This window comes from Lontra canadensis, unplaced genomic scaffold (genome assembly GCF_010015895.1).
Source record: "Lontra canadensis isolate GAN:19392208 unplaced genomic scaffold, GSC_riverotter_1.0 scaffold21, whole genome shotgun sequence".
In the NCBI taxonomy this organism is placed as follows: domain Eukaryota; kingdom Metazoa; phylum Chordata; class Mammalia; order Carnivora; family Mustelidae; genus Lontra; species Lontra canadensis.
Window position 1 is genome coordinate 550,857 of NW_022631015.1, and position 13,152 is coordinate 564,008.

The window sequence follows — 13,152 nt, forward strand, 5'->3', positions numbered from 1 at the left end:
CATAGGGGCATCTGGATAGCTTAGTCAGTTAAGCATCTTAGTCTTGATTTCAGCTCAGGGTCATGAAATCAAGTCCCATGTCAGGCTCTGCAGTGGGTACGGAACCTCTCTCTTCTCCCCTCCCAATGACCCACTCCATCCCTCCCTCACTCATATGCCCATATGCTCTAAATAAATATATAAATAAATAAAGATAACAGTTAAAAAAACAAAAATTTGTAAGGCTACAGAATATATGAACAACACTACTGATCATCTTGACCCGACATATACCAAAGCTCCTTTTCAAGTGTCTGAAGAATGTTCACCAAGACAGACTATATGATGGGCCATAAAGTAAGTCATAATGAATTCCAAAGACTGAAATTCCAAAGCTGTAAAGGAATTAAATTAGAAAGCTATAGCAATAAAATATTGAGAAAAGTATCCAAGTATTTGGAAAGTAAATAACAAACTTAAATAACCCAACAGTCAAAAAATAATGAACAGGAGAAAAAAATTTAAACTGAATATTAATGAAAATATAATCAAAATTTGTGAGACGGAGCCAAAGCAGGGCTTTCACAGCTTATAATAAGAGAAGAACAATTAAAAATAAGGATATATGTTTCTATCTTAAGAAATTAGAAAAGGCAAAGCTAATAATAAAACACAAAGGGGCAGGGAGGAAGAACAAAGGAAGTGGAATAAAGAAAATAACAAATACTGGTAATCCCCCCCCCCAAAAAAAAACCCACACAAAAAATAAAAAGAAATCAAGAAAAAATTGTAAAGCCAGAAGTCTTTCTGCAAAAATTAACCAACAAGCCTAAGCAAAATTCTCTTTAAAAAGAGAAGCACAAATTGCCAATCTCAGGAATGAAAGAGCAGGTAACTACAGATACTAAAGATATTTTTTAAAGAATAATGAAGGAATATTATGAAAAATTTTATGTCAATGAATTTTATAACTTGGATGAAGTAGAAAATTTCTTTAAAAGGACAAGTTACCAAACACAAGATAAATAAGAAATCTCAATACCTTCATGTTTATTAAATAAATTAAATTCATCATCAAAAACTTTCCTACAAAGAAAAACTCCAGACCTAGTGGTTTCACTGAAAAAAATCTATCAAACATTTAAGGAAGAAATAATACCAAGCCTACACATATTATTTCAGAAAACAGCAGCAGTGGAAAAATGCCATGACCATGTGGGGTTTACAACAATACAGTAAGTACAACAGTAAGATTTGGCTTTCCAAAAAAAAAAAAAAAAGACAGACATCATGTCCATCTTTTTCTTTTTTAAATGTTTTATTTTTTTTTTTAAGATTTTATTTATTTGTCAGAGAGAGAGAGAGAGAACAAGCATGCAGAGGCAGAGTGAGAAGCAGGCTCCCTGCTGGACAAGGAGCCCAATGCAGGACTCAATCCCAGGACCCCGAGATCATGACCTGAGCGGAATGCAGTGGTTTAACCGACTGAGCCACCCAGGCACCCCACATCATGTCCATCTTGACAAGAATCTAACACCACTTCTGTGATGTTCCTACCAAAAACGCGTAACTCAAAACTCATCAACAGACTGCCTAAATTCACAGAGAGTCCACAAAATAGTTGGTGTGTACTCTTTGAAAATGTCAAGGTCAAAAAAACAAAGAAAGGCTGAAGAACTCTATATTCAAGGACACTAAAGAGGCATTACAACTGAATGTACTGTATGATCCTGCATAGATTCTAGAAGTAGAAAAAAATACTTTCTGTAAAGTACATAATTGGACAAATTATCACCATGTGAATTTGAACTGTAGATTAGATGGTATGGTATTAATATTAAATTCTGACTTTGATAAGCATACTGTGGTAATAAAAGAGAATATCCTTGTTCTTAATAACTACATACTGAAGAATTTAAGAGAAAAATGATGTTTGCACCATATTCTCAAATGATTCAAACAAATACACACCAATAGATTGACAGAATAGAAATAAATGGAGAAAAAAAAAAAAGAGAGAGTGTAGATGGGTTGGGGGGATGGGTTAAATAGATGATGGAGATTAAGAAGGGCACTTGTAATGAGCAGCAGGTGTTGTATGGAAATGCTGAATTGCTAAATTCTTCACCTGAAATTAATATTACACTATACTGTTAACTAATTAGAATTTAAATAAAAACTTGAGGAGAAAAAAAGCATAAAAAAGAGAAGTAAACAATTGGTGACTCTAGTTAGAGTTTACAGTTGTCATTTACCATAATTTTTCAAAAAACCTTCATAGGAGTGAGTTACTTTTACTATTTTTGAAAGTTTTCTATAAGTTTGAAGCTGTATCAAAATAAAAAGTTATGCAAAATAATGCTTTGGTAATATTTTAAAATAAACCAAAACTAAATCAAATTAATATTCTCCTGCTAATCAATATATAAAGCTCACTATTAGCCAAAAGATACTTATTTTCACATTTGCATTAGAAAATGCACAAATAATCAATGAATAAACAGTTATTGAAAGACAGATGTGCTAAAACTAGTGTTTGGTTAGAAAAAAAAAATGGTAAACCAAGTCCCATATACTTAACTACATTTAATAAATACACTAACAGAAATAAATATTCTTTTAATGGGTCATACTACTACTATCTCTTTAAACACGTTTCTAAATACATACAAAAGAGCAAAAGCTTGCTTTGAGATTGCGCTCTAAAACTATTATAAACTGATAAGCCTGAAATTTGGTAAGGTAACACATATTAATAAAAACTTTCAAGAGAGCAAAGACATATTTCAACACAAAGTTCTGACAACTGCTTTAATAAATAGAAATTATATTGCACAAAGATACGATAACACTGCAAGGAAAACAAACACTAAAGAAAGAATGGGTAATTAAGCTGCCTCATTGATTAATGTCTACAGTTCTTGACAAAGGAAAATCCTTCATTCAATTGGCATGGAAAATCAGACCAACCACTGAGTGGTAATTTAATAATATATATTAATCCCTGTCTGTAGTATTAGACTATAAAACAGATAAGCATGTGGCTTCAACTTATTTCAGAATCAGGTCTAGTTCACATAAAGAATAAATTTTTAAGCAGAAATATTCTACAATCCTTATCTCCAAAAAAAGAATAGGGTGAAAACAAAAGAAATCACCACTGACATTAATATTACTGAAAAGGTGATTAATAAGATACTAAACTGTCAGCTACCCTTCCCATGGTGGTGCTGAGTATCAGCAGAGGGACATGCCAGTATTCCACAGAATCAAAGCCAAGAGACTTCATCTAACTAAAGTCTAGACTCCTCATCTAAAGCAACTGTAACCAAGAGATGTTAAATGATTTTTTCAAGGTCACACACCTAATTATTTATGAAATAGACCAGATTCTTGGTTTCCTGAGTCCTCTAAATACGAGTCAAATTATCACTCTTTCCTTTACACCACGTACATATTATGAGGTAACTTTTGTATCTGATAGCCCATATTCTGAGAACCTTAGTTGTTTCCTATATGACTGAGGAATGCTAATCCTGGTGTGCAACAGAATTGAAATTAGATTACCTTTAGTCAAAGAAAAACAAAACAAACAGACAAAAAAAACTCGCACAGGGCATTTCCAATCTATTCCCAGTATTTCAAATCCATTTTGAGTGCATGATCATAATCTTAACTATGTTACCCTCAAAGTTTGTCCAAATAAAACAAAGTAATGTCTGCTTACAATAGGTAATGCCTGGGCCACAACTGATAGTCCAGAATCAAAAAGTATGATCTATTTTCTTATTTATGATTAAGGAATACAGCTGTGTTCCAGGCATAGAAATCAGAGGTAGCTGAAAATGCAGCATTCATCCTATCGGTTCATATATTTTAAAAAAAAAAAAAAATTAATGGTACGTCCCCAAACATAGGCAAACCATTATCGCAGGAAGACCATTAAGCCATTTAATTCAGAAATATATGAATATCTACTTTTTACAGTACAGTGTCCAAAACACATACAACAGTGCCTACCAAACAGTATGTATTCAGTAATTATTTGTGGAATGAATTATGGAAAGAGAGGTCTCTTTTCAGCCCACGTCCAATTAGAAATACTCTACATTATGTTTAGCATCACAAATAAATAATCTCTTATCACTCTCAGGAAAGAGTCTAAGCCTTGAGAAAACAATTTATTTCTGAACATTCTCAGTTTAACAACCCATGTTGTTATTTTTATTTTTTTATTATTATTTTTAAAGGAAAATTCTCACCTATAGTTGTCAATAAGTGCGTACAAATTTGCCTCACCAAGATTTTCCAAATGCAATAAACCAATAATCTTTGAAAACATGTCCTAAGGTCTTTCTTATATAAATATACTGGACAAAGGTTAACAAAAGTCTGACTTTGCCTGTCATTAACCTTATTTAATTAAAACAATATAGTCTTTATATTACACAGCCATTTAAGATCATGAAAGAGGTAAGGAATAAAGTGAACAAACCTACCCTAAAAATACACCACAAGCTAATTTCATCTTTTGAAAGCAGAATGATTGAAACAAAAAGAAAAGTAGCTATTATTACCCACATAAGGAAAATAACTGTAGATACAAAATACGCCACTTTTATTAGGCAATATCCTCGCACAAGTACACTTATAATAAACACAGGATTAAATGACACAAATGGGCAAATGATAAAAGTTGACAGCACTGGAGTACCTATTTGGAATTTCACATATTCACGGTATATGAAGATGGGCTGCAAATTAGGATATACTAACTCTTAGTCTAAGAACTATATATAACATATCCTGTCAGTTACCAAACAGGTTTACAAAAGTTTGCTTAAAAAGAAATATTAATTCTGATGTGTCTCCAGACTCAGATTAATTTATGAAGCATTTTTCAACGACCTAGACCTGAATGGAGATAAACAAAACTTAGAGGAGGACCTTTACAAAAATTAACCACTAATAAATACTTGTCTGATCTTTTGTGATACTGGTATAGTACACTTATAAATAAGTAAGTATGTATCATCATAGTATACTAATGAGTGACCTTTTTAGTAGAGGAATAAAAAAATAGTACAAGTGTGTCATATAAATAGGCCAGTATAGTTTTTAACAAGTGATATTTAGGGAGACAATAAAGACTACACTATTTAGAGAGACAATTAAAAACTACCCATTTATGGATATAAGGAAGCACTTTATATACATTTCATCAGTGTTTTATTTTCTGAAGATACACTGAAACATAAGGTGTATTTTCTTGCTTCTTAGTGGTGTTTCTCTAAAAAAAAGAAATAGAAGCTGAAATAATTTCCAAAGTTGATGCTTTGATTTTTAAATGTGAGGCTTTGGTCTTCCAGCGAATTATCATTTTGTAGCAAATAAATTCCTTCCTACCTACCTGCAAGAACAAAGGATATCTTCACACAAGATGATATGACAATGGCTTATAACATGTTTTAGACTTTTTCATTTACATTTTATCTTGTCAGGTAAGTAATAGGTTTGCATGGTGCTCTACGTTTATTTTAATAAACAAAAGTGTATACAAGCTGTAAGTCTCTGAATTAAGTCTTGACAGATCAAGCTCAAAAAGTTAACATCTATAAATAGTTTGGAGATCTGGGTTCTAAAATGGGTTCTGGCATTGACAATTAAAAAACATTAGTTACTTTTATGCTCTCTAAAACTGTTTTCGCATCTATCGGTAAGGTGTTTAGATGAGATCATTCCCAAGCCCTTTTCATTCTGGATTCTATGAGAATTTTACTTATAAGACCAGGCTTTTAAATTCAATTACTAATGTAAGACTAGAAACTGGCAGTCCACAGCTTTTCACAATTAACTAAACTATAACAAGAACATGTTATTATTTTAAAATTTTTGTATTAATTATAAACAATTTCTACTATATTAAAAAGAATCTTAATTTTAAGATCTTATATTTAGATGTTACAGTATGAGATAGGCAAATTTTTTTTTTAAATAGCAACATATCTGTAGGTTGAGCAGAAGAATAAATAACCCCTCTCGTTTTCAAAAAGTAAATATATTTCAAAGACCAGGCTACAAAACTTTTATAGACACTTTGTTAATGAATTATTAAAAGTTAACCATTATAATAACTCACCATAGTTTAAAATGCACAATTATTTACTTTCCAAAACAAAACATAGGTTTTCTTCATTTCCCTGGTTTTATTTAATATAGAGAATAGAAACAGAAACAAAGAGACAGAGGAAGAGAGACTAAGGGAAAGAAGGAGAGGAGAGGTGATAAAACAGGTAAAAAGGCAGCTTGAAAATTCTCATTTAATTAATAAACCAAAGGAAGAATTGAAAAAGATACTAGAAACAAGCATTATAAGTCATTTTATGCACAGAAAGAAAAAAGTCTGCATATCTTATAATTTTCTCACTGAGTTAAAATATTTGTTTTGCATTTTCAGCTTTCATTTAAAGTATACAAAAATGCTGATGAGGGCAGGGGATTTTATAAACATTAAAAAATCACCTTTTTTTTAAAGATTTTTATTTATTTATTTGACAGACAGAGATCACAGGAATATACGAATATCTACTTTTTACAGTACAGTGTAAGAGAAGCAGGCAGAGAGAGAGGAAGGGATGCAGGCTCCCTGCCGAGCAGAGCGCCCGATGTGGGGCTCGATCCCAGACCCTGGGATCACGACCTGAGCCAAAGGCAGAGGCTTTAACCCACTGAGCCACCCAGGCGCCCCTAAAAATCACTTTTAAAAAAAAAAACAATCTTTACAAACTACTTTAAAAATATTCACAAAGCAGGGACACCTGGGTGGCTCAGTTGGTTGGGCGGCTGCCCTCGGCTCAGGTCATGTCCTGGGATCAAATCCCACATCGGGCTCCTTGCTCAACGGGGAGCCTGCTTCTCCCTCTGCCTCTGCTTGTGTGCGCTCTCTCTCTCTCTGACAAATAGATAAATAAAATTAAAAAAAATATATTCACAATGCAATTGTACATAATTCAGAAAGAAAAAAACTTAAGCTATAATTCTGAAATAGTTATGTGTTAATAATTTTAAAATGTTTGAAATACTTTGGAAAACAAATGTTTAATTTTCCTATATTGAAACCCTAAGAGTACTGAAACGGAATCTACTCAAACTGAAAGAAATCTTAAAGTTCCAGATTTCAAGTAACTTGCCTAGGTCTCATGTTTCTGTGTTCTTTCCACAACACCATGAATGGAATTTAGAAATCAGCAAAACAAAATAAATTAGCAAATTTAAGCATTTTATCACTAAATCTAGTAGGAAATTATTCATTACTGATTAAAATGTAGTCATGAGAATTTACTGAGTCTGCAAAAAATAAAGTTTACCAAGTTAATGGCTCCTTTTATTGCATAAGCCATTAAAAAACTAAAATGTAATATGAAAGAATATGAACCTTCCCTCTAATCACTGTACCAGTCCTTTACAACCTCTCCTTCCTCTTCTCAAAATAATGAAACATTGAGCATCATTTTCTAAATAGAATAACATACTATAGGGAAAAAATGAAAACTTGGTTTATATAAAAGTTACCTATAAGAAAAATCTCAGTCCACATAAATTGACTATTTCAAAATTGAATCTTTATGAGTAAGATGCATTATTAGTGAACCTAATAACCAATTCAAGCTCTGTAGATGATAAATCTAAAACCATGAATATAAACTAATATATATATATATATATATATATATATATACTGACAAAACACAGCTTTAACAGAAACTATGTAATATACACAAATGCTAAATAACTTCTCTTTCAGACAGTATATTAAGCTCTCTAAATTAAGAAAAATCCCTCACAAAATTATAATTGTTTTAAAAGAATGAAGTTCCCATTTCACACAGTAGCATTTTATAATAAAAATTGATCCAGTGTTTCAAAAATTCAAAGTTTTTATTTTGTTACAATCCTTTTTCCCCAAAAAAGTTGAAGTAGAAAGTCCTTTTTGTTGTTGTTGGCCTCTTAAAAAGTATGAAGAAAAAAAAAAAACTGACAAAGCAATAAACATACAAATGAACTATCCAATTCTTTCACCAATGATTTTTTTTAATAAAAGCTTTGCAAAGGAACAAGAGCTCAGCAAAATGTACATTCTACATAGGCCAGTGAGGGTGCAGACTTGAAAGCCAATTAACTCAGGGTCTGTTTCAGTTTTGAAAAGATCATAAGCTTAAAAAAAATACAGGCTGCTTGAATTTTTATAAGACAGGAATGAAATACTGAAGAGAGACATCTTCATGAACCAAAACAAGATGAAGAATAGTATTGCTCAAAACATTGCATAAGGTTGTTACAGGATTTATTTGCTGTCCCTCGAAAAACTGCAGAAGCTTCCCACTCTCTACTAGCACTCCCACCATGTTCTCCAGGCTTCCGTCTTGAGACATATCCTGAGCAGACTCTGGAGGATTTCCAAGATTGTTAAAATAACTTTTAATAGACACGACATCAGTTTCTACACTGAAGTTCATTTCGCCATTTAGATTTGTTTCAACCAGCACTTATCACCCAAGTTTGCTATCCTTTCTACACTGCTCTTCAGAGTCTTCAAAGCCAGAAGATAAACACAAACATCACAGGCTTTCATGCTGGGCTCCAGGAAATCTTCTCATGCCATTGGATTAAGAACCCTCACAGGCCCATCAGATGGATCAAGTACCACCACAGGAGCCCAACCTGTGGGCAAAGGCAGCTCCAGACACAGTGAAGTGGGGACGCCACTTGTTGGTCAACTGGGGCTTCAAGGTAAAGGCATTCCCTTTGCTTCTCACTGTTCTGAACAAATGCTCAGACGTTAGCTCTAAATAAATCTCCTTCAACACTTCTACAACATCTTCTACGCAAAGTGGTAGAAGTCTCCCCGCCTCACCTCACACCACACGCTGGCATCACAGATGACTGAGGTCATCAGGCCTAAAGCATGTAGAGCACACAGGCTCCCACAAGGCATGGCAGACCTCGGGACCGAAAACCAAGGCCTCTGTTCCCATCTTCTTCCCTCCACCTCCTCCCTTAAAAAGAGTTTCACTATTTCCACTCTGATTATTAAAAGGATAGGCACTCTACCACAGAAACGTCTAAATTCTTTTTAAACTATAAGAAGAAAATTTAAATCATCACTCCTAGAACCACTTTCAACCTTGTTGGTGCATACATTCTAACTGTCTTAATCAGGGGGCGCCTAGGTGGCTCAGTTGGATAAGCACCCAATTCTTGGTTTCAGCTCAGGTCATGATCTCAGGGTCATGAGATCAAGCCCCAAGTCAGGATCCCCTCTCTGCTCAGAGTCTGCTTGTCCCTCTTCCTCTGCTCCTACCCACACACCCCTTCCCCCCCAAACTTTCTCTCATAAATAAAAAAATTATAAAAATTTTAAAAAAATACTGTCTTCATCAACCAGGGCATATATGTAGGTATAGTTATATGTGCTTTATAAAATTATAGCATGCGAGTCATACATTTGCAACCTTTTTTTTTCACATGTAAACTACATGACAGACATCTTCCCATGTTGGCAAGTATACATCTACATTATTTTCAGGCTGCTTAGTGTTCCATTGTATGGATGTATAGTCAAAATGACATTTAGACAATTTCTAATTTTTTTCTATTATGAACACGACAACGAACATTTTTCTATAAAACATTTGTTGCACATTTATCCAATTATTGCGCTGCAGTACATTCAAAGAGGAATTTCCAGTCAAAAGATGTGGATTTAACATGTATGTATTACCAAACTGGCCAGCAGAAAAGTTTATCAACACAACCTCCCACCAGGGACACAGGGTAGTAGCAATCTGTTTAATCTGTAGCAATCTGGTAGGCAAAATAAAATAAATGGTCTCAACTTGCATTCTGGATGAATTCCATTTTTATGATCTTTGCAACTCTGCATTAGATTTATTTTCCTAGATTTTAAGATCTCTAGTAAAAACATTAACTCTCTGTCCCCTTATATACACTGTCAGTATCTTCCCCAGTTTATCATTTGTTTTTTTCACATTGCTTATGGTGGTCTTTGCCCTTGGGAAATTCTGAGTCTTTTTTAATGTCAAACCAATGGACCCTTTCCTTGCTACTTATAGAATCATGCTTTCAAAGTTATGTTTCTTGTACTTTAATACTGTTGTATCTGCTTAATTACTTAACTCATTAGGAATCTATTTTGGGGTACTAAATAGCTAGTTGACCAAATACTATTTCACTGAACAATCCACTGTTTTCTCCACCGATCTGGAAAGTCACTTTTATCAGTAACAAAAATTCTCATTTTAAGACTGTTTCTGGACCTCTCTATATTTTGTCCCACTGATCTATTTTGCAACTATAACATAATGATTTGATTTCTGTATTTTAATTAAATGTCCACTAGGACAGTTAATTTTTAACAAGTTATTTTAGCCATTCTGTCACAGATATTGATATAAATAAACTTTAAAACATTGTGTGGAGCACCTGGGTGGCTCGGTCGGTTAAGATTCTCTTAATTTCAGCTCAGGTCATGATTGCAGGGTCATGTCAGGCTCTATGCTCAGCAAGGAGTCTGCTTGGGATTCTCTGTCACCCTCTTCCTCACCCTGTACCCCCAATTCATTCTCTCTAAATAAATAAATAAAATCTTGTTTAAAATATTGAGTAAGGTTCTTAAAACAACCCTATGAAAATTGTGATGGGATTATCAATACCCTGACATACTGTATTCCTGCTTCTTTCTCTATCTCCACTGACTAGACTATAAGTTCCAGGAGAGAACAGGTTTTTATATTTCCATGTATTGCTATATACCCAGTACTTAGAACATTCATCTGGATATACTGACGCTCAACACATATTTGTTAAATGAACAAGTATATCAATTACATTAACTATCTATAATACTGAAACTTCCCACTTATTCAAATCACTTATAACTGACAATAAACTATTCAGCTCTGTTCAGAGAAGCCCATGTAACTATCTTGAAGCTAGTCAACCTCCTGGACACTGAGTCTCTCTCAACTGAAATCATTTTCCAGTCACCTATTATGTTTTCTCTGTAGAAAATCTTATTACCTTAAAATACAACAATAATTTTGGCTTTTACTCTTCAATATTTATGTGTTATTTATTTTAACTGCCTTACTGCATTTGCTATAACTTCTAAAACAATGCTGAATAACTATAGTATTAGCAAGTATCTTTGTCTTATTTCTAACAATAAAAGGTAAGCTACAATCATCAAGATGGAACACAGATCAATGGAAAACAACAGAGAATCCAGAATGGACCCTCAACTTTATGGTCAACTAATCTTCGACGAAACAGGAAATAATATCCAAGAGAAAAAAGACAGTCTCTTCAACAAATGTGTTGGGAAAATTGGACAGCCACATGCAGAAGAATGAAACTGGACCATTTCCTTGCACCACACCAAAAACAGACTCAAAATAGATAAAAGACCTAAATGTGAGATAGGAATTCATCAAAATCCTAGAGAACACAGGCAGCAAACTGTTAAACCTCAGCCGCAAGAACTACTTGCTAGACATGTCTCCAAAGGCAAGGGAAACAAAGGCAAAAATGAACTACTGGGACTTCAACAAGATAAAAAGATTTTGCACAGCAAAGGGAACAGTCAACAAAACAGAAAGATAGCCAACATAATGGGAGAAGATATTTGCAAATGACGTATCAGGTAAAGGGCTAGTATCCAAAATCTATAAAAATTTTATCAAACTCAACACCCAAAGAATAAATAATCCAATCAAGATATGGACAGAAAACAAGAACAGACATACCTCCAAAGAGACATACAAATGTCCAACAGACACATGAAAAAATGCTCCACATCACTCAGCATCAGGGAAATACAATCAAAGCCACAATAAGATACCACCTCACACCAGTCAGAACGGCTAAAATTAACAAGTCAGGAAATAACAGATATTGGCAAGAATGCGGAGAAATGAGAACCCTCCTACGCTGTTGGTGGGAATGCAAGCTGGTACAGCCACTCTGGCAAACAGTATGGAGGTTCCTTACAAAGTTGAAAATAGAGCTACCCTATGACCCAGCAATTGCACTGCTGGGTATTTACCCCAAAGATGACAAATGCAGTGATCTGAATGGGCACTTGTACCCCAAAGTTTATAGCAGCAATGTCCACAATAGCCAAACTATGGAAAGAACCTAGATGTCCATCAATAGATGAATGGATAAAGATGTGGTATATGTATATGTATATGTGTATGTGTGTGTGTATATAATGGAATATTACACAGCAATCAAAAATGAAATCTTGGGGTGCCTGGGTGGCTCAGTTGGTTAAGACTCTGCCTTTGGCTCAGGTCGTGATCTCAGGTCCTGGGATCAAGCCCCACATCGGGCTCTCTGCTCAGCAGAGAGCCTGCTTCCCCCCCCCACGCCCGCCCCACTCTCTGCCTGCCTCTCTGCCTACTTGTGATCTCTGTCAAATAAATAAAATCTTAAAAAAAAAAAAAGAAATCTTGCCATTTGCAAGGATGTTAATGCAACTAGAGAGTACTACGCTAAGCGAAATAAGTTGGAGAAAGACAATTAACATGACCTCATTGATATGTGAAATTTAAGAAACAAAAGAGGAGATCATAGGGTAAGAGAGGAAAAAATAAAACAGGACCAAACCAGAGAGGGAGACAAACCATAAATGACTCTTAAACCTAGGAAACAAACCAAGGGTTGCTGGAGGAGAGAGGGGTCTGGATGGGGTAACTGGGTAATGGACATTAAGAGGGGGCATATAATGTAACAAACACTGGGCATTATATAAGACTGATGAATCACAGACCTGCACCTCTGAAAACAGTAATATACTACATATTAATTAGAATTTTTTTAAAAAATTTAAATTTTAGGGGCACCTGGGTGGCTCAGTGGGTTAAAGCCTCTGCCTTCAGCTCAGGTCATGATCACAGGGTCCTGGGATCGAGCCCCACATCAGGCTATCTGCTCAGTGGGGAGCCTGCTTCCTCCTGTCTCTGCCTGCCTCTCTGCCTACTTGTGATCTCTGTCTGTCAAATAAAATCTTTAAAAATAAATAAATAAATAATAAAAAATTTCAATTTTAAAAAAGGCAATCCTCTAGAAGTATCTCAACCTTTTTTTCAT

General features: G+C 34.3%; 2 protein-coding genes across 6 annotated transcripts in view; both read right to left on the bottom strand.

The window, feature by feature from the left end:
• Positions 1-13,152, bottom strand: part of EXOC2 (exocyst complex component 2) — a 254,314-nt gene that overhangs the window by 211,674 nt on the left and 29,488 nt on the right. The window lies entirely within an intron of this gene.
• Positions 8,146-8,932, bottom strand: HUS1B (HUS1 checkpoint clamp component B). Its single transcript, XM_032861418.1, is given in 4 exon segments — positions 8,146-8,527; positions 8,530-8,723; positions 8,725-8,866; positions 8,869-8,932. Coding segments are annotated over 4 exon segments (705 nt in total). The 3' UTR covers positions 8,146-8,222.